Consider the following 23,014-nt stretch of genomic DNA (forward strand, 5'->3'; position numbering starts at 1 on the left):
TGCGGGCACGCGGCCGCATCCTGCGGTGGCCAAGATAATTATACGGCTCAAGGTGCTTAAATCAGCCAGTGGTCATGTACTTTGGGCATATGGCATACTAATTCGGGTATATGGAATCATTAGTCTAGAGAAGAGAGAATGATTCCTAGCTGACTGATAATTAATTGTGAATTCCAGACTGCGTGCTGCGCTATGATGTTTTGGCTCACATTTTCTCAGGAGCCCCGGCTACTGATTAGCGGGGCCTTGTGGCCATGCTGAAGTGTTGCGGGGCCCCTTTAATTTAAAATGGTATTCGAAGTTCTTAGCCCTATCAAAATGTGGGAAAAAATATACAGCATGGCCAAGACTACTTTATATTGCATGACTAAAAATGAAAATATAAAAAATGACACCTCTAACAAAAAAAATTGTGAAATTTAACCAGCTTAAAACATGTGGCATCACTATTCTGACCACTAGTTTGGCTTCTGCTGTACAGCTCTGCTCTTGATACTGTTAAACCACAATGATGTGCATGGCTTTACTGTAACATGATGCTTAGCTAAATGTGTGCTGAAAGAACAAAAAAAAAAAATTCATTTTGCCGACAGTATAAATGAACACACCGAAGGACTGCAGTTCTCCATTTGCACTTTCTTTGCATTTTCTGAATAGATCAGGTACAATGTTTCACTATAAATAAATTTTGTTTTTGCTGTTTGTGGTAATGTGGACTGATAGTTTACTAACCTGAGAGAGCTTGAAGAAGTCCTTTTTTCGGTCGATAACCTTCAGTGCCCCAGTCTAACAGGCAAATAAACGGAAAAAATATGATTAAGAAGAAGTACTGAGCTAACATGCAGTGCATAAAGACAATATTCCAGAATAGTAGACATCAACTGGGAAACTTTCTCTTTGCATATCCTGCACGGTCTAGACATGCAGGTTCTGAAGCAATTTTACCAGACATTGACCACATGAAGCACAGCAAACTTTATTCTCCTCATAACCCTTGTTACTAGAGGTCCTAGCTTGTAATTGAATTTTAAACTTTTACACAGGGGCAGAACTGTTCATTCCAGTAGATGCCGATTAGTAGATGGTAAAAAAATGTAAGTATGTTTTCATAAAAAAGCTTGTTCAAATGTGCTGATGCTGTCTGGTACATTCCCATAATTCCCACTCTGTACTGTATTCACTCAAATATGCAAATATGTACGTAGTCTCACTTTACAAACTTTCTGTAATCTTTATGGGTGTGCGAATATTCGAACTTTCATATAATTTTCGAAAAGGGTGCTGCTTCATTCGTTTCACACTTGACTTTTGACGATTCAGTGTGTTCAAACTTCCCGAAGACAAACACAGTCAACATCCAATTACCTGTGGCCCCCTTAAAATTTTTTTTTTAAATGCTTAACCCCAGCACACTCTCGCATTGCAGCAAAGCTTCTTTTCACACTAATATGGTAGCAAATGTATCGACTCTAGACTAAACGCTGGCTCCTACACGAAAATGAACTGCGCCGTTACAGTGACCCTTTAATTTTTTAAAGACGATAACTTTTTTTTTTTTGAACCTTCGGTGCCAAAACTTTGGTCTGTCCATCTTTCTTTTTTGTCTGTCTGTACATTTGTCTGTTTGTCCGCAGTTACGATCCCCCTAATGGCATCAAATAATACCTCAAACGGTCAAACCCATCCGCAGCGCCCACCAATATTTCTCATGTCTCAGCGTTAATACTTGTGTGATTGTCAATTAAAAACAATGATTGCATATATCTGAGGCACCACATCAACACCTTGATGTTTTGTATGTGTGCCTTTTTACTAGAGAAGGCACACACAAGTAATTTCAAGGACCGTAGCGTTAATCACGCTGCGCTGACAGTGCAACGCGATGCTCAAAAAGGCAAGTGTTTCCAATGCTTTGCTAAGACGACACGGTGGTGGCACCTGCTCGTCGCTTTGAATTCTACATTCTATCGCTTCCGAGACAGGTGCGCATCTTTCTCCACAGGCGCGCACGCCTTTTTTTTTGTTTTTGAAGATTACTGCCAGATGGCGCTCGTGTCTAACGCAACTCAATGCGCTCGTACGCCTTCGCTGCACGGATCGAGACTCTCTAATGCAGTGCTTCCAGACTACAATTCACCGATTTTCTCGCACAGAACATTAAATAAACATTTTGTTCACTCTCTTTACACCCAAGACTATCGTCTTTCGACGACAATTGCACTGAAACATGCAGATACAGGGCCAATTTTTTTTTATATGCTTCAGCGCACTATATTCTCGTACTACGGCAAAGCTGCTTTTAATGTTGAGCTACGATCTAAAACGGATTGACTCAAAAGCTCTGGTTCGAACTTATGCAGCAGAAAATGTCATTTCAGACCGAAGTCAGAAAAAATGAGACCAAAATTTTGAGCATCCGAAATTTCAGACGTTTTTGTACACAGGGAAGGCTGAAAAGCAAACTTCGAATCTGAAGGGAGCACGCCTTTTTCCACCATATCAGTTAGGCTTTCACACAAGTTGAAAAGGTGGAGGAAATAGTTGTTTCCTTTCACATGTAAAGCACTGTCAACACCGTGTTGGTTTCACCTAATCATGTAAATAAATAAAATTTGGTCTCTGCATTGCCTCATCCTTGATAAAACAACTAGCTAACACCTTCTTTGTAGCAGTTAATCAACCTAGCCAAAAGAAACGCTTCGATGTTCCTATTTCATAGGAATGTGCTTAGGTATCCCGCATAACTTTTTTCTGTAACATTACTTCAATATATTCAAAAAATATTAAAAAAAATTGACAACAATGAAAAAAATATTAGGTTCGATTCGCACCCAAAATTTTGCTATTCCCACAGCTCTAGTAATCTACTAAAGCTCTGGTTACATCCTCGTAGGCACACAGTTCTAGTAAGCTCAAGTGGCTGTAGCGTTTTTTTTTTTCTCCCTATAACAAATATTTCTATTTTGACTTGCCCCTTAACATTTGAAGAGGAAGAAGAGCAGCAGTAACATCAACAAAAAGGCCTTTTAAATGGTGGCCACTTTCATTGAATCACATGAGTGGAGAGGGGTTTACCGATGTCCACATTCCAATGTCTCCTGTGAGCACCCAGCCACCTTCGAGCACCGTATTTGCAGTCTCTTTGGGATTTTTGTAGTAACCTTGGAAGGTCAAAGGGCTGCGAACACAGATCTGAAAACAACAGGGAAGGAATAAAAGAGAATACCATATTTTCTTTTTGTATAGCCTGTGGGTACACATTTTGAAAGACTAAGAAAAAAAGAATAACGTTTATGAAAAGGCTGCTATCAGTAATGAATGCACAAAAGTATCAGCACAAACTTGATGGTGGTGATGCTATATAGCTGATGCTTGATTGATTTGTGGGGTTTTAACGTCCCAAAACCACCATATGATTATGAGAGACGCCGTAGTGGAGGGCTCCGGAAATTTTGACCACCTGGGGTTTTTTAACGTGCACCCAAATCTGAGTACACGGGCCTACGACATTTCCACCTCCATCGGAAATGCAGCCGGGATTTGAACCCGCGACCTGCGGGTCAGCAGCCGAGTACCTTAGCCACTAGACCACCGCGGCGGGGCGTGTAGCCGATGCTGTGTAAGCTTTCTTGGCATATAAGCAGTAGTTACATAACACACAATTTGTTAAACATCTGTAAGCAGGCATTCCTGAATATTTATGAATAAAAATCTCATTAACAGAATAATTTTCTTGCTTTGAGTGAGCTCGTCACTCCACATTCCAGCAAGGATGCATAATCACCATGTAAGCTTTTAAATAAACTATAACGAGAATTTCATGCCTTACTGCTTACCCCTAGCCTAAATGTGATTACCAGAGAATTATTGACTTAGTACACTCTGCGATGGGGAAAGAGAGAGCAAGAAAAAAAAGGCAGGAACGAGTCGTGTATAGAAAAAAAAGAAACAAAAAAAACTTTGTTCTGCTAGTATGAAGCAGAGTTTATATTTTTGGAAAATTGATCAATTGGATCGTTTGTGCGCATGCAGTGTCACATTTGTAAATTGCCCACTGATGAAGCTGTCACAGCACAGCAGGCATGCTCTGCAACCACACCATCATCTACACATCTTTTTGTAAGAGTGCAAATGAAAATAAGTGAGTAAAAAACAAAGCCTCTAACCTCTCCCTTGTCGTCTTTTGCAAAATAGTTCATCTCTGGAACGTCAACCAGCTTCATTTCAACTTCGGGGAAAAGGCAGCCAACATTGTCTGGGGGGGGGGGGGGAAAGAAAGTGATTGTGGTTATATTGGGCAAGCCCCGCAGTCATGCACTCATCTCACTAATAAGGCATTGCAAATGGAGAGAAAACAGATTAAAAAAATATAACAATGCAGCCACACTGCAGCCACATGGCTTTTAAAAGTAAATCTGATTTGGCCCTTGCTTAAACCCTGGTGCACATATTTCATCACTGGCAATGACTAGTTTAAGTGTGCAAAATAGGTTTACCATGTTATGAAATGTACTGCTAAGAAATTTCATAAATATGCAACAGAAAAATTATGATCGAGAAACAATGAAGTGAACAAAGATCACATGGATGGATATGTTACTGTTTTACTAGACATCAATCACATAATGAAAAATAACCATAGTCGCTCACCTCCTCCTACGAAGTCATATGGCAAGGTGCTTGAAATCACACTGGCTTCAGTGCTGCCATAAACTTCAACAAGCTAGGAATGGCAAAAGACAAAAAGCAGAGATACTTTTATTATAGGGCATATGGAGCAGAAAGACAATCTTTGGGCCTAGAGAGTACGAACACTGTTTTGCGACAATGTTGACAGTAGACATCATATTGTAAAAGATATGCATTTTAATTTCTTTTAAAATGTTTCACGATTCATCTATAGGTGGCTGTGAGAGCTTAAGATGCAGCCAAAGATCTAGACATCTTGGAATAAGAACACTTCTATGAAGCTTCTTTAGCAAAATAAAGATGCTAGGGAACAAAAATGAAGTTAGGTTCTCTTGCAGCAGCTCATTAAAAAAAAAAAAAAGTTGACACTCATTTTTAAGCTACTGCAAGGAAAAATTCTTAACGAAAACCCAGAGATAATAAAGCCAGGGATGGTCTAGGAGAAGTTAATTGTGCTGTTTTAATTGTATTACAGTAATCATGATATCAATGTGAACAAAGTGAAATGGATGGAAAGACAACATGGTAGAGCGTTGAGCATGCAACCAGAAGGCTGCAGGTCCGGCCTGTGCCGGTGCCAAGTGGCCTTTCTGTCCACTTTTCCTTTCTTCACATTCATATAAGATTCCTACAATACTGCTATAACAGTACAATTAAATTCTTTGCCTTCACTATCTGTTGGCTTTCATTAAGGGCCAGTAAAGAACTCCAAGGTCCAAAAATTTCATACGGAGAAATACGTGCACTTTTGCTGAGTGAACACGCTGCCGCAAGAATTTTGCGACACGTGCTATATTAAGGAAGTTACAGGGGTTAGAATGTCCGTTTCCACTAGTTTCAAATTTTTGTGCGACGACGCCACCCTTCTCTCGCAGGGAGGGGATGGCATAGCCCGTCGTCGTGACTGGTTTATACCAATCGGACACTGTGTCAATGCGCATGAAAGGAGTATTGATCAGGTGTGCGAAAGGTGCACAGAAATGGTTTTTTGAAATGGAGGCTCTGCGCGGCGCGCAGCACTGTAATATTGGGAAAACACGGCTGCGGCAGTCTACTCTACGAATTTCCGAGCTTCTTTCAGACGATAGTTATAGCGCGAGAACAAAACGACGACACAGAGACAAGAAGGACACGAAAGTCGTCGTTTTGTTCTCGCGCTATAACTATCGTCATGCCATACCAACTAGCCCAAGCTGCCACACTTCTTTCAGAGGTGTAAAGAAAGAAGTCAGAGCCTGCTGACTGGTACTCTAAGGTTGTGTAAAACGAACAAACAAACCAAGGCATTGAAATTCTTTTCTTTCATTCATTCATAGGGTGGGTCTCATTCTGGCAGACTTGATGACTTTAAGTATGATGCCGGGGCTTATTAGTCAGCTGTCCGCTCGTTAAAAATATCCCACGCTACGTGATGTCATGAGAAAAAGAAAACTGTTTCACACTCTCCGTCATGGCTACGAGCAGCATTGACTAGCGCTTCCAGGCTTGCATGCACATAAATACCTGAAAAGTGGATGAGGAAATGACTGGTACCGTAGCGTTATCTGAAGGTTGCAGCTTCAGCCCCTGCTGTCGGCAAGCTGTCTGTTCATCCTCTTTGTTTTCTTCTAGTGTATATCCCAATAACCAGAATCACATAAAACAGTACAATTAGAATTCCCCATACCAGGGCTCCCAAACTCATCTCGGGCAGCTAGCCGCAAAATTTAGTCCCGCAAGGTCCAGAAAGAATGTCAGAGCAAAGGTGGGGGGAGGGGGTGCAGGGTGTCAGTTTGTACACATTATCAGCAGACACTACCTCTAGGAAAAAAAAAAAAACTTTCAGTATCTCATGCAAGGGTCACTTCTCAAGGAAATTTGTGGCCAGGATTCTATCCAATGACATTTCAATACTAGTCTTGTGCGAATAGTGAACTGTAGGTTCGAAGCAAACACAATTTTGTTCGAACAATTTGGAATGGAATTCGAATACTATATCATATATTATAAAGAAAAATGGGCATATTTGTCATGACCTAACTAATCTGCATAACATTTTTTTAAAACTTCAAACAAGGCCTGTGTAAATGTCTTTCATATTTCAAGGAGAGTGGCAACAATTTTGAATAATAGCAGTATTTGACTTTCAGAAGAATGCAAGTGATGACCTGTGAAATATGTTACATTTCAAAATGCACTATATTTCAAAGCATATAAGATATGATGAATTGATGCGAGGGTAGTATGTTAATTTAAATATAAAGGAAAGCTTCGCGGCAGTTGAATTTCTTCTGGATTTCTTCTACTGCAACTGCAATGAAACGACCTTTACAGGGGCTATATGCGGGCTGATATACGTCTATTCGTTCATCTCGAATACTTCGAAATTTTTGATAATTTAAATTTGAATCGGAGCGAATTCGAATGCTGTAATATTCGTTCGAATATTTGCACAAGCCTGCTCAATACCGATCTCAAAAATTAGCAAAATCTGGATACCAATTCTGGAATACTGTTTTGTTTTACGGTTACGCTTCAAGACGAAACCACGTGAGGTGCCTCACAAAAGCAATGCTCTACACCAGTCATGCCTGCGTAGTTTATAAACGAACTTATTATGAAAAAAAAATTAACGAACATAGCCATATGCGGGCCATGGGCTGCACGCGAGAGGCTCGCACTCTTCGTGTTTAAGACCCCTGCCCTCCAACTTCATTGGCTTTGTTATCAGTTGGCTTCCATTAATATACATAGAAAGTGGTCTCTATGAAAATAGATACAACGCACGAAATATATGTTATGTTAAGGCTATATATTCAGCAAATACGCTTACATGGCAACCAAAAACACATCTGAAGAACTCGAGAACTTCTGCCCTGGCTGGTGCAGAGGTCGTCAAGCCATACTGAAAGCTGCCGCCGAGCTCCTCACGTATCTTCTTGAAAATATACTTGTCCCAGACTGTGTCAGTTGTCACAATGCCCCTGGATAAATTGAACATGAAGCATGCATTGAACATGCTCAAACAGCAAAGGGCCTCTGTGCACAGACATAACAGCCAGCATGATGGATAGAAAAAATTCAGTTTTAACTATTAGTTATAGTCGTGGTGTTCTGAATTTCAGAGTGATTTGGGTACGAGTGAAAAAGCAGTACATAAAGTGCTTAGTCAAGATTACCAGTGAAACAAACAAGCACTTAGGACAAATGGAGCATAGCAGAGACTATATATTGTTTAAAAACATAATGTAATTATCAAAACCTAAATTAAGAGTACCATATTTACTTGCACAATGAACACACTCGCATAATAAATGCAACCCTACATTAATCTGCTGCCGTCTTGCGAACTGACACCTGGCGCCTTTTCACCTGTTAGATCTCTTCCGTTTATTACTTTGCCGACACGTACTTCGGTCACCTCTGCTAACTCTCCCCACTCCCCCCTGCCCATTGCCGTGTGCCGTATTGTTTTTCTTTCTATGAATGCGTGGCACGTCCCCCATCTTATCTGTGCACCACAGTGGGTTCACGAACAGTGCGAGTGTAGAGATGCAGCTGATAAGCACAAAGCGAGCGAAGGTCACGAAACTGCCCACGCCATTCGGCGGTTGCTTCCTGTGAATACAAAAAAGCACAACCATGTGCGCCCGATCATTGAGCGACGACGACAGAGTTTGCTGTGGCAAGGGGTCATTCGTCGCTATCGCGCTGTAGGTTTTTGAAAACCAGAAAAATCGCTTGTCTAAAAAATATTGCGACGATTTCTGCAACATGGTAGCACCCTTGATTTTCGCTTCGCTTGTTATCCGCGCATAGAGGAACTTCTCATGTAGAAGCGAGGTGACGACCTTATTTTGTCGTTAATCTTGTTGTCGGCGGTTTGTTTTGATGCTTCGGGGGTAGCTTGCTGCAATGTTGGTTACTTGATACAATGTTAACAGCGTCGTCACGGTCGACATGCGAGGTAGCCACGAAGTTGGCAAAGTGCTTCGCTGCACACGCTTTTTGGATGCCCCTCGTCATCACAGCAGATACCCCTGTTGCGGCTAAACGATTGCGAGAAAAGATAGCTGCAAAACGCTTTTATGGCATGCGCGGGCGGCGTGGGGACAGCTTGCAGAAGATGACGTCATTGTCAAAAACGTCCGCAATCTTCGTTTCGTTCGCACGCCCCATCGTCCAAGGAAGGGCGCTTTTGTGTTGGGCACTTTTGTGTTGGGAAGATGACATCGGCCGACTGGCGATGCAGTGGCGGCCCCGCCGTGTCTTCCCTCCACCTGTACCGAAAGGAGAAACATGTGTCGAGGAAAAAGACATGACCTCGAAAGGGGACAGGACGTCCCGAAAGAGTTTGGACTGCATGGGAATGAGCAGTTGACGTGCATCCGGCAAGAAGTGCGCTCGTGGGTGTTGCGAGTCTCGCGTAGGCGGCGAGCATGGAGTGAACCACGCAACGTATCGAGACGACTGCAATACCGGGCACCCTTGTCATCTACTAAGCTGGCGAGATCTTCAGCGACACCCTGTCAACTCCCCTACGTGTACCAAGAGCTGGCCTGGTCCGTATGGAACTTTTAGATGCGGAGCATCTTATACTCGCGCCTTGTAGTGCGCCGTCCGCGCCGTCCGCACCGCTTCTCGAACATTCGACAGCTGACGCGCGCGCATGCGCCGTCGCCCACTCTTCCACCATCTGTGCATCCCTTCCTCCTCTACACACCGCGCGCGCTTCACTCCTCCACCATCTGTGCACCCTTCCTCCTCTACACACCGCGTTCGACATCTGCAATTCTCCTGATTCTCCAGTGGACGCGCATGTGGCGTCGCGCTTCGAGAACATTCAACAGCTGACAGTGCATGCGCCGTCGTGCTGTATATATACTCAAGGTCGGCGCTCGCTCGCTCAGTTGCCGCTCGTCGGTTGGTTTGTACGGCGCGTCGACGTCCAAGGTCGCGGTGAAATGAATTCCAACGAATCCACAAACACAATGATCGACGTCCCTTCGACCAGCGCCGCCCTTTCGCATACGTGTGTACGTGTTCACTCATTTAACACACCCTCCTACAACCACGTTAACCAATTTAGCCATCGACCCAAGTAAGTCGCAATTTAACACCCCATTTCACAACCACGTTAACCAATTTAGCCATCGACCCAAGTAAGTCGCACTTTAACACCCCGTTAACCAATTATATGGTCCGCATCCTCCTCAGTGTTCCCCCGAGGGAAGCTGTGGGCAATTTTTTATTGTGACTTCTTTAAAACTTATTTTATTATAACCAGCCTTTAATTAAGTGTAGTTGTGTGCACTGCGTCGCACATAAACATTCAAAAGCGCGAGCCTGAGATTTTTTTGTACATTTTATTGGTATCTCCTGTTGTTTCATAGTGTTGTTATTTTACTAACATTCCACGAGTGTTTTGTCTGTGCCAGTTGTGTTTTTTAAAGCATTTCTCGTTTTGTAGCTGTTTTTTTCAATCGCGTATCAGTTCTCTTTCCCTTAAGTTAATTTTTGTCAACTCCTGCTTTTGCCCTCGTGTTAATTAAATGCTTGTTTGATTTGTATGAAATCTCCGTGTCTGCTCTACGAGTGCGTCGGTCAGGCCCATACCTCACCACACGTGCAACCCAGCACGGGTCGACTGACCTGCAAATAAATTTGAGATGTGCCACTTCGAGGCCTTTCAGGCGTCTCAGGCCAAAGCGTAAAGTGGAAGCCTGCGAGTCTGCCGCACGTCGATGTTAGATCGGCGGGGCCTCACCCGAAGTGTGTGACAGTCATCGACCACCGAAGATGAATAAAGTGCAACAAAAAAGCTGTTTCCAAACAGTGTACGCGTATGTCGATTGCAAAAAGCTAACGACCTAACTTTTTTTTTTGCATTACCACATTTCTTGCTCTTCCCGATAAATCTTTCATAAAATTTACCCCATGTGATAAACGCACCTCCCAACTTTGCTCCGATGTTTCGAGAAAAAAAGTGCGTTCATTATGCGAGTAAGTACGGTAATTAAAATGGATAAAGAAACACCTTTTTCGTCGGTGACCTTCGAACCGATAAGCTTCGAATTAAGTGCTGGCTAACACATCCAAGGATTAATACACATAACTACCCTACAGAGGAGGAGATCCCTCTGCCGTAGCTCAATTGATAGAGCATCAAATACATAATTCATGGTTCTGAGTTTGGATCCCACTGATGGGAAGGGTGCTTTTTCGTCCACCTAAATTAGTTCCAATGAATGTCCTTATTACTACATTACAGTTTATAATAGACAAGAAATGATGTCTAGTATGTTTTTCTTGACCTGACTGTACATTAAATCCATGGCTTAATAAAAAAAAAATCCAAGCCCCTCAAACACCTCTTTTTTTGTAATAGTCAGAATTTCCTATGTTAAATAGGAATGCCTGAGAGATAATGCTGGGTTTACAGCTAAAGTGCACTTGTCAAAATACTTGCTTCAACATGACCTCTTGTTTGAGCACCGTTGTATACAGAAAATTTTCAAAACACTCAGACCTCTTTACAACAAAGTCATACCTGCCCTAAAAACACTTCGTTATGTCTAATAAGTCATTATAAATACATATCTATAGCACTATACCTATGACAGAGCTATTTTTCATTTACTTCATGATAGCTGATATGTTGTTATATCCAGGTTTGTTATATCGAGGTTTGAGTGTAAGACATGATAAGTGGATTTGTAGTCCCTTTAAATGTACATACACAAAGCTTCACTTTTCTAGTCAGTATAACCTTGCTATCAACAATATTCTGTAATTGCATGCAGTAAGCAGCACATAGCAACATTGTACGACATTGAGATGGTATAGCTTTGTGGCATTATAGTGTCAATTAAATGGCAAAAATGTTTGCACCAATTACTTCTCAAGCAGCTTGCGTTTCCGGTTTACAGCATAGTTGAACACTGCTGTCTTGATAGCACTCTTGTGAATTTCAGAGTGAACCTGCAAAGAATGAACAGTGCTTGAGAGGAGCAGGAGGGTGGTTATTATTGTGAAAAGCAAGTACACACAAGTGGAACTGGAGCTATGAACCAATGTCACCACTAAAATGAAAATGGCAACTATAGATGAGCCAAGAACATGGAGGCCTAAGAGAAGTGTTTCCGTGGAGCTGAAAAAACCTTTAGTGGAAGTAGCCTTTATGACAGTTCCCCAGAGAACAGCTTGGGAATACTTTATATAAAAACAACATTTAAAAGAATACCAAATTGAGCTATTTTGGAAGACTACAACACAATTATTTGTTGAAAGTAGCATTTTGTTTGGAAAGGGCGTGCTTGTTTCAAAAAATTGATCATTTCATACAGGTAATCTTACCCTCATAGAACTTCAAAGCAAGGACACGAGGCTGTATTTACTCAAATGCAACACATTTTTTTTCTCTCCCGTTTTTCGCTACCTAAAGCTGACCTTCACGTTACAATCTAACATTGAAATACAGTAAAAGCTCGTTGATTAAAACTCAAATGGGACAATAAAATGGTTCGAATTAAGCAGAGCGTGAATTAGGAAGCGGGTGCATACATGAACAGAGATCAGGACACACTGCGTGAGCCGAACCCTTAGAAGCCACCCCTGGACTTGTTATCACAAGTTAGGCACTACTACGGTACTCATTTCTGGCAGATTTTGTAAATTGAATGCATAGAGCACTCACAGCTTACAGAATTACTTGATACATCAGTGATTATTCCACAAAGAACCACCGAAAAGAATTCATGAGAGAATTGCGCCTCAATGTCAAAATATATGATGTTATATTTGTGCTCCAAAACACATTTATTTGCATGGCAGAGTTAATGACACAAAAATTAAATGTAAGCAGCAATTTGCATTTCTTTGCATTTCTTGTGTCGCAACTTCATGAACATCATTCGTAGCATCTGCAAAAGTTCCTGCACAGCATCCATATTGTGATCTGAAAAATGCTCCTATTTCATTGTTTTGCAACACAGTTTTGTTAAGTTTTCAACACATTGGGACCACTGCAGGTCTACTTCTGCTAATAGAGATGAAAACCAGGCTCTCCCAGTTGAAATTAACCATCGTTTATTCCCACGTGTTCGAATCATTGGGAGTTTTTACCCATAGAAATACACAGGGCTGGTCTGTGACAAGGTCATCAGTTCGAATGAACAAGGTTTCGTATTGCTTTCATCCTGGATGCACTGAACAGTCACCTCTCGCGTTTTAATTTAGTAAATAATCTATATCAACTATCTCAGTGATATGATTGATTGAAGCAGCTTTGGTACAGCTTCTGGAGCAAATAAAACCCTACTTTGGAGTAGCAAATTAGCCTTCTGGAGCTGTTACCAGTTGCCCACATTCAAAAGCAAATATTCATCTATCTAATATGGACCAGTTCAAGATTGCTTAAGGTGTTCACTACAGTGTGGGTCGCCAGTGGGTCACGACCTGTGCTTCTCCCACGCGGCTGCGATGTTACGAGCATGCATTCGTGTGCTCATGTGATAACTTCATCACACATGAACCCAGAGGTAAAATTCTTGTTGCAAGGGATTATAAATAATCGGAACGAATTTTTTCTGGTGTTGGATGCCATTACCCATTGGTGACCCACCGGTGGGTCATTCCACAAGTAAAAAGAGACTTCAAGAAAGCTTGCTGCAGCGAACATGTTAAGTAGTCCAATACGTGCACACATGAATGAATTGTGTTATCATGCAGTGCCATCAGTTGGTCTGGTAAGAAAAGCTGAGTGATGACACCATGCAAACAGTGATTGATTTTGAACCGAGCGTCGCAAAGAGAAGCCGTGATCACTGAATGTTGAAGAGAAACTGCTTGGTCAGCGCTATGGTCTACATAGAAGGGCTCATCAAGCTAATGAATATGAAAAGAATTTGTTCTTGCATATTCTTGAATGCCTGTATTTGAGCGCAATTTATTATTGATATCTGCCACTCCTGTTAAATCCATTTTAGATGTACTGCGAGTTAATGAGCCAAGCGTGCATGTATGGGAGATTTTTGTATACTACTTTGACTGAGAATACATCATGTTAACAACACTTGGCTCTGACTTTGGAACAGCACCGGCGTTCGCTTGTACACTAGAAAAGGCCCACTCTTAAATTGTTTCTGCTTTCACGGTGCATTTCAAGAGGCAGGTACGTCAGCCCTTGGAACTTACCCAGTAATCACCCTCATAAACGGGTTCGTGACATAAGGCCATCTTAGGATAAGTTTGTGGACGACAGCAGAAGTGGCAGTAAACTGACTCAAATGCTTTGGCATCCATATTAACAGTTTGTAAAGTTAAAGTCAACAAAAAGACCACATCTTTTCAGAAACAATGTGTTGTTTGTAGAACAATATGGAAATAAAATTACTATAACTGTCGTTATTATTAGTATTCATTCTTTTTAAGCAGGAGGAAACTGAGCAGTCATGCAGAGTGCACCAAATGTGGCAAGAGCTTTAGAGAGACAAGTGGAGAGGAAAGCAGTAAATTGTGCAGGCTTCAAGCAAACGGAAAGAAAAGAAAGAAGCTTGTACACTAAGCAAACTTTTGGCATAGCACATAGGATCATGCATCCACAAGCCTGGCCACTAGTTCTCACTATGATCTGTCTTGCCTCATCTGTGGTAAGCCTCATGGAGCTGTCAATGAAAGCAGAGGTAGGGCACTGTTGCATTGCCACTACAAATTCACAAAAAGTTAGTATGCTAGAATCGGACAATGCACGTGACCCGCATAATTCTTCATTAGCGACTAAATTTCCCACTGACAGCAGGATTTTTCTAGCTCAACAAAATACCTCGAAGACAGCACCAGCAGCACTTCAACATCTCTGATACTCGGATGCCATTCTTGGAGCCTGTGCCACGTGTAAGTCTCAGTCACAGTGTCTGCAGTTATTTGACATTGAAGTCTTTTTTGCTGGCTAATTTTTGTCAGCAAAATTTGGGACTCACATCAGTGTTCAGCTAGCTGCTTTAAATTAACTAGCAGAAATCATTCACATTTCATCACAGTTTTTCTTTCTGTTTGGATACTGCAGGGCCACACACTGTACCTTGTAATAGATGCGATTGAGAAGACGAGGCACCATGGGAAGGTTGGAAGGTTTCAGTGCCTTCATATCATCCAAGAGAAGCTGCACATTCCCTCGGTAGAAGCCCAGGGTTGCACCACGCATCAGCGTAGTCACCTGGGAATCATACAAAGGCAATGAATCGTCAAATTAGTTAAACTGGCTATGATGCACAACATCTATTATCCATGTGCATTTAATATCTTGAACTTTGTAAAGTAAGCAAGTTCTTGAAGGAAGGAGGTGTTGTGGTGCCACCTGTGTTATTTTTAATTGTCTGGTGGCGCCGCCCGTGCCGGGGACTGGGACGGTGGTCTCTGAAAAAAGGACTTGGCTTTGTCGCGCTGACGAGTGCGGCCGCATCTCTTGTGTCGGGCTCCAAGGCATCTAGTGCCCCAGCAAACCTCCAAAACGCAACAGTTACCTTCTCTGTTGCCTCATGTGTATCACTATCTGACCACGCTTTTACTCTCTCCGACCTATGTATATAAGGTTGGAATTGTAATGGAACTGGTAACCGTTGAAAATGAGTCTCTAGATGTTAGTGCAAATGGAAACAGTACGAGCAGGACTGACAGAATCAAGCACGCTTGCTGTTTCAATTTGAGCAATAATGGATTATTTGCAGCAATCTGCAGAACGGCTTTCCTGCAAGATTTAAAAAAAAATTGAGCACTCCTGCTCACAGATTTCTTTTGTCGCTTGTGCTTTTGCGGCTCCCAATTCCAGTGAAAGTACGCAACACCAGGAATGCTTTAAAAACATTAACTGGGATTGTCATGCCTCGTTGCTGTCGCCCAGACTACGCTTAGTGAATGAGGAACCCGTTCAAAAAAGTTGCTCAGGAGATGAACTTTTATTGGAACTGAAAGCAGCAAAAGCGCTACAAGTGAGTAAAGCAGTCTGTGAACAAGGATATCTTGTTCAGGAGGGGGGGGGGGGGGAATCATAACAAAAAAGAAGACTTGGAGATTTTCGCACATTATCTATTGTGATATAAAATTAGCCAAATATGCTGCAAGAAAATGGTATGCTGCACAAGCTTGCGGAAAAGCATTAGTATAACATACCAAGATTGCTGTACGAACTTCATTTAGTACACAGTTAAATTCTTGCCTAAAATTACACCATTTATATAATATAAAGAAGCATTTTCACTTTATTTTATGTGCATTATGCAGCCAAATGTAATGCCGGCAAAAGATACTTTTGCCGCAACAAAACTGCAACAGCAAACCTGTGGCAAACTGTAGCATCCCACATTGCGTGATTATACACAAGTGCTTAGCTAAACTTGGACTTTTGACTAGTGAATGACCAAAACAGTCAAACCCAAAACTAACAAAGCATGTACTATACTATCCAGTATTGTATAACTTAATAAATGAAGCCTTCAGGAAATATGAAATGCATTGAAAATTGCCTTCATAAGCTATTAACTGTGTACAGCTAGGGCTGCACTTTCTACACTCTTGAGTCAAGAAAAAAAGGGTGAATTTGGGGCCTTCTGCACTCTCTATGCAGATGCTTCTGGAACACCGTCCTCGCCTTTCGTCGGCTCAAAATGTAGTCAAAGCTGTCTTGTGCTTTTTGAGGACTACAGGCCTATGTGACAGCCTTTAACTTTTGTGTAGTGCCACCGCTGCATACGTGCCAGCCGATTGACTGACAATCCTTTTTTTTTCTCTCTCTCTCTTCTCTTTCCCCTCCCTCTCATCTTCATGCCCCCTTCCCATTTCCCCAGCATAGGGTAGTAAACCGGGCAGGTGCCTGGTTAACCTCCCTGCCTTCTCTTTTGTTGTTCATCTTTCCCCCCCCCGCCATGCAACAATAGTGAAAGTTAAGCATGCAAGACGGATAACGATTATTGTTTGGCAGAAATATGTGTCAAATATGCCCTTTTCTTCAAAGCAGGGCTGCGTACCAGTGGCAGCATGTAAAAATATCAATCTTATCACCACTCTTTCTAGCTTGTTTCTAGCATGCGACTAGTCTTTCTGTAGGTTGAAGGTACTGACAAAAAATGTTGAACAAGTGTTTTCTGCATTACCACAATACAAATAGGTACACTGATGACAAGTAAAAGTTTTGTTGTAGCAAAACACTTGTTGCATAATTGGTTGTCAGTCACTTTAATGAAGTTCTGGCCAGCAGAGTATTCAGGAACTAAAACACAAAGATTTAGGGCTAATTAATGCACATACTTATGCTCCCAGCACCTACAGTTCATGTAAGAGCAGCGTAGTTTTCACTTGAAAACTTACACCAGGGCCAAGATTACATTACATTTGGTGGCGAATTTCTAGCGACATGACGTAGCTTTGGCGAGAAACTGTTCATAGCAATGTTCATACTAAAAGAAACGATGTTGCCTTTCAATCTGTAAGCACTGTACAAATTTCAAGGCAGCCATTGAAGTCCTTAACGCATTTTTTGGACCTTATGTTAAAGATCAAGGCCATAGCATGCTAATTGTAATAATTAGGGCCCTTTGGAGCCTGATGTTATGGGAGGGCATGCGCATCCTTGTGCAAACCTCTTTACTGTATAAACCACAACGTATTCCATGAGCAATGTATGAAATCTTTGGACATTGTTGAACCACCCTATGCAAAGCTTTGACTTCCAACTTTGGTTTAAGACACAATAAATTATCCGCCATCTTCTTATTTTCTTAGAGATGGTTTCAAGTATGCTAGGAAAAACATAGAAAACAAAAGGACGGAAAGAAGAAACAGGAGGGAAAAGAAAAGCAGGGATGTTAACGAATCTAGAAGGACCGGTATGCTATCCTACCCAAGGGAAAGAGGCAGGGGAGATTCAAAGATAGAGAAAGTGAGATAGAGCAAGCACACACAAAGTCACCACTTCACAGTGACCCCAACATCTTAAGTGTGTAACTGCCGGAGCAACTGTCTGTTGCCTTCAAGAAAATGAGCCCCCCCCCCCCCCCCCCTCGGCGCCTTCTTAAACGTAACTGCTGCTTACATGAAACAACTTCCTTTGATATGATTGGTTTCAGACTTGCACTCTGCACCCCTGTTCACCTCTTGGTTAACAAAACTTCCGTTGTGCAGAACATAGTCTCCTGGTTTTTTTCACATTTCATTTAATGACAGTCCCCTGTACAGCCATTGTAAGCTTATTTACAATAAAATGACTTGTCATGCCATTAACTGAAAATGCTTATCAAATTTCAGGTTGAGATTGTCGCTGCCTTCGTTAACAGAATTAAGTTTAGTACATTTATTGATGTGCTGTTCCACTCTTAATTTTGCTTCAATGATAGCACGCAAGAGTGTGTTTTATACTTACCTCATAGATGTGTTCATAAATGTGGCCTGTTGGCAGATAGCAGAAACAAACATGCCCTGGCTCTGCCCTCATTGGCTGTTAATGAGAGAAAAGTGCATATGTTGAAGCATGTACTTTTGTCCTATTGCAGTGATAATACGACATTTTGATTTTTGGAGCAGATCCTAGAGCAGGAAAAATGGTTCTTTGAAGCAGCCTTTATTTTTGGAGCAGAAAAAATGCTAGCTTGGAGCAGCTATTGATGTTTTCAGAGCAAAATACTTCGAACAACACCTTGAGTTCAAAGCATCATTTAAGCCTTTTATGTATATTATTATTAAACATACTGCACATACAATAATCACTGCAAATTTCAATATTCATAATTAGGCAGATAGATAGTTTTCGAACACTAAGTAAGTGTGGTTTTCATATTTTGCAAAAGTAGTCGCAATAAAATTTTCAAAAATAAAATAACCTGAACGAAGTCAAAGCTGGTGAAAGTGCTAAATGTAGTCAGTCACATATCAAAGCTTTCACAACAGCAGCTATACGACTAAGAAGTCTTACACACATTTCACCAAAATAGTCTGCTTGTAAGGTACAAATATACAACTATATCAGACATATATATATATATATTTATTTTTTTATTTTTTTTTATTTTTGTAGTTTAACGTCCCAAAACCACCATATGATTATGAGAGACGCCGTAGTGGAGGGCTCCGGAAATTTTGACCACCTGGGGTTCTTTAACGTGCACCCAAATCTGAGCACACGGGCCTCGACATTTCCGCCTCCATCGGAAATGCAGCCGCCGCAGCCGGGATAGACATATATATATAGAAAATGTGAGTATGTGTAGCATTGTCAATATTCTAGTACACCCAGCTACTATACAAGCTGTATACTAGATGACAGTATACAGCTTGTTTTTGTTTAGGCTTGCTGCATGCTCACATGGTTTAACTTCAGTGTTTTAAGTTTCGCCACTGCCATTTCGGAACAGGTTTGGGGCAGTTACAAAAAAATGTTGCCCTTCGGAGCAACATCGAGCAGCATTTCTCTTTTGGAGAAGTTTGGTACAATCGGAGCAGCACTTCCATCACTGGTAATGAAAGCATGGACTCTGCAAGCAACATTCAACTCTTCGTTCGTTTATGAAATTATATGGCATTGTGTTGCTGCAGTTAATTGACGTATGCATGTGGAACCTCAAGAGACAAGAAGAGAGTAGAGTGGATTAGGGAACAAACGGAGGGTTAAGAATATCATAGTTGAAACCAAGAAAAGAAAATGGACATGGGCCGGGCATGTAGCGCGTAGACAGGATAATTGCTGGTCATTAAGGGTAACTAACCGGATTCCCAGAGAAGGCAAGCCAGTTAGGGGGAGACAGAAGGTTAGGTGGGCAGATGAGATTAAGAAGTTTGCGGGTATAAATTTGCGGGTATAAAAGCAAGCATAGGACCGGGTTAACTGGCGGAACATGGGAGAGGCCTTTGTCCTGCAGTGGATGTAGTCAGGCTGATGATGATTATGATGGTGTTGCTGCAGCAGATGCGGAAGAAACAACTAAGAAAACTGATGTTTTAGACCCAATTGAAGAGAAGTTAGGGCATGTTGAACATTTACTGCTGAAATTCCAGCTGGATATCAACTCCCTTGTGAATGTTAAACATGTCACAAGTTTTGATCAACTGGGTTCAAAACAACTATTTTTGTTTTTTTTGCATACAGTTTTCATGCCAGATTACTGTGATACGCCGATTTATTCTGTAACCCTCTCTGTTTTGATGAGAGTGTTTTTAAGAAGCACATGAAATGTTTGATATTTTAGAAACTGCATTATGTACTGCAAAAAGAACTGCATATTTGAAATTTGCACAGATATAATGAAACTTGGCAAGTTTTATCAAAATCTATCAATTGAAGAAATTTTTTTAAGACCCGTGTCCACCAACAAGTGCTGTTGCCACATAGTACTTAACCCAGAGTGGCTGCTTATTTATAAATAGAGGCACTGTGGTAGGTGGAACTGGGGCCACTATGTTTTTTGAACCATTTGCATCCCATGTTTGCTCAAAAAAAAAAAAAAAAAAAACATATGCCTTTCCTTTGGCCCAGACTGAGGCAATTGTATCTTTGACAAATAAAGGCACCATGGTGTGACTCTTACCCCTGCCAGATGGTTGATGGTATTGGCTGTCTTCACGAGTCTCTTGTGTGTGACAGGCACTCCCTTGGGCATTCCTGAAAAAGGCGTAGAATTAAAACACAATTCCAAATCTCTGCAAGCTTAGCAAGCTAGGCTTTCTATGAAACAGAAAAAAAAAAAAACCATAACGTGAAAGCAATACAACACTCAATTTTTGCAAATTTGTTATTCTCTCGATCAGCATTTCTACAGGAGCACTATGAGCACTACCATATTCACTCGCATAATTTGCACACTTTTTTTCGCGACATTGGAGCTTCAAGAACGGAATGCGCAAATTACATGGTGATTTCGCGAATGCATACAAAATAATGTGCAATAGTCCTAATGCACGCAGTATATACATTTAAAGAAATAATAATAAATTTGTGCACAAACGAAGTGTGCTTGTTTATTTTACAGAATTAGCACATACTTTAACCAGTCAGATCTGGTCACTTGCTGCCTAGTCGAGTCATTTATCGAAAGGTACGATTGGGAATCATAATCGTGACTGCTGTCACCGTCCTCCCAAAATGCATCGTCTTCGGTTCCGTTGAGCGCGTTCGAATGTCCAATATTCTTTAAGCTCTTCTCGAAATGTTGGGAGAAACTAGGTCACACGACACGGCAATACTGGAGGACTCAAGCGTCCGCACATAATTGAAAAGCCCTTCTTTAACAGCAGGAATCTTGTAATAGCAAGCGTCCATTCTGCGAGTGGTTTGACACCCACATCCACCCGGACGACACAGTGATTCTGGAAAAAGAAAAGAACACCTGCCAGCGACTCCTCCTCGAATCCTGGCACATTCAGCAGGGAACATCAACCACTCCACTGAGACATAGCCCTCCCTCTACTGCCAGGGTTTGTGACGGGTCGCGGGGAACCTCTCATGCAAGGCGAGCAAGCGTATATAAGCACCACACAACTCTGGCTTTCTCACCCCTGAGGAAGAAGTCTGTCTGGCTTCGAAACATTGGGTTCCTGAATACAATATTTGGTTGAAGTTTTCCAATTGCCTCATTCCTATCCCAACCAGGCAGACTTCTGCCAAATGTTCACCTTTGATAACAAGAAAGTTGACACTGCTTATGTGATTAAGGGCTGACAATTGATCTTAAGCTCAGCTCAGGAAAATTTCCTTTTACTGACCTTTTGTTGTTAACATTTAATAAGGGCCACACATTTTTCAACCCCCCTGTTAAAGCTTAAATTCCGAACCCTACTACAAATAAGTATAAAATTGAGAACGCAGTGACTTCCTACACAACTGCAAGTGTGAGGGTACGTCAACGTTTTACGCTATTATAGTCCGCCAATAAACAACAGGACAACAACGACCAGCTATGCTTTTTCTATTCCAGCTACTATAGTGTGGAAGAGATCTATTAAACATAATCACTTGCCTGTTGTTCCACTTGTATAGAGAAGTCCATAAAGCATGTCTTCTGTTGGTGGCTGGTTGAAAAATAGAAATGGAGATATAGCACATACTAATGAGATATATGAAAAGATTTGAAACATATCTGTCAAAAGAAAATGTAATTACATCCATGCTTAAAAAAAAAAAGCAGATCCCATACATTGTGGTAACTGATCTCATGCGAAGCCGTGAGGAACTAGCAACCTATGCCAGATTTTTCCCGGACAGGTTTATTTTCAATGGCAACTGTAGCATTACACTCATCATCATCAGCCTAAGTAAGCCCACCGCAGGGCAAGGGCCTCTCCCATGATCCGCCAATCAACCTGGTCTTGTGCTTTCCATTGCCACGTTATACCTGCGAACTTTTTAATCTCACTGGCCTATCTAACTTTCTGTTTGCCTCCCCCTTCATGCGTTTGCCTTCTCTGGGCAAATGACATTTAATGACCAGCAGTTATCCTGCCTACGTGCTGCGTGCCCATGTCTATTTCTTCTTCTTGATTTCACCTATGATATCCTTAACCCCAGTTTGTACCCTGACCCACTCTGCTTTCTTCTTGTCTCTTAAGGTTACGCCTATCATTTTCCTCTCCATTGCTCACTGAACCCTCTTTGTAAGCCTCCATGTTTTTGCTCCATAGCTAAGTACCAGCAAGATGCAGCTGTTATATACCTTCCTCTTGAGGGATAGTGGCAATCTACCAATCATGATTTGAGAGTGCTTGCCAAAAGTGATCCACCCCATCCTCCCCAACTTCCCATGAACATAGCATTAACTAGTCCTACATTTAGGAATAACAGGGACATAGCCATATAGAATACTCGCTGTTGAAATCTATAGAGTGCCGCGTTAGCTGTCTGTAAGTGCCAGCTCTTGTCTGTAGGTGCAAGGTTTTGAAAGATTTTTATTTTTCAATGAAACTTTATTATAGGCTAGATAAAGAAATACGTAGAAGATTGAAGTTCGAATAAGAGTAATAGCTTTCAAGCACATGGTAGATGCATTTGTTCTGTGGTTTTTGTTGAATGACCGTGATGGTCCAAAACACAAGTGGCAGGTGTATGCAGGAAATAAAGGTAACCAGTTAGCAGAACTAGTCCGCATTTAGGCCTGAATGCAGAATCATGGGTCACTTAAAATCGAGTAGAGGAGCTTTCAAAGCGCAGCTCGGTACAACATGTCAACATAGAACACAACAAAAAAACAGTTGCTTCTGTACGTTCAGTTGCAGTTAATGCTTGTTAAATGTGAGAGTTTATGCTTGAAGGTCCTCAATATCAGCAGCTTAGTGGAGATACTTTTTTCAAAGACAAAGGGTTTGCATG

At 41.5% G+C, this 23,014-nt stretch overlaps 1 protein-coding gene across 1 annotated transcript in view; it reads right to left on the bottom strand.

The window, feature by feature from the left end:
- LOC142815782 (long-chain-fatty-acid--CoA ligase 5-like) overlaps positions 1 to 23,014 on the bottom strand; it is a 64,535-nt gene that overhangs the window by 6,246 nt on the left and 35,275 nt on the right. The window contains exons 8-17 of the mRNA XM_075894153.1: positions 21,669 to 21,720; positions 20,241 to 20,314; positions 18,083 to 18,157; positions 14,750 to 14,884; positions 11,567 to 11,649; positions 7,502 to 7,652; positions 4,651 to 4,723; positions 4,167 to 4,255; positions 3,076 to 3,192; positions 733 to 786 (exon numbers count right to left, since the gene is read on the bottom strand). Coding sequence (XP_075750268.1) covers positions 733 to 786; positions 3,076 to 3,192; positions 4,167 to 4,255; positions 4,651 to 4,723; positions 7,502 to 7,652; positions 11,567 to 11,649; positions 14,750 to 14,884; positions 18,083 to 18,157; positions 20,241 to 20,314; positions 21,669 to 21,720 — 903 coding nt within the window. The remainder of the gene's footprint in view (positions 1 to 732; positions 787 to 3,075; positions 3,193 to 4,166; positions 4,256 to 4,650; positions 4,724 to 7,501; positions 7,653 to 11,566; positions 11,650 to 14,749; positions 14,885 to 18,082; positions 18,158 to 20,240; positions 20,315 to 21,668; positions 21,721 to 23,014) is intronic.

The sequence above is a fragment of the Rhipicephalus microplus genome, chromosome 1, assembly GCF_043290135.1.
Source record: "Rhipicephalus microplus isolate Deutch F79 chromosome 1, USDA_Rmic, whole genome shotgun sequence".
Classification (NCBI taxonomy): Eukaryota; Metazoa; Arthropoda; class Arachnida; order Ixodida; family Ixodidae; genus Rhipicephalus; species Rhipicephalus microplus.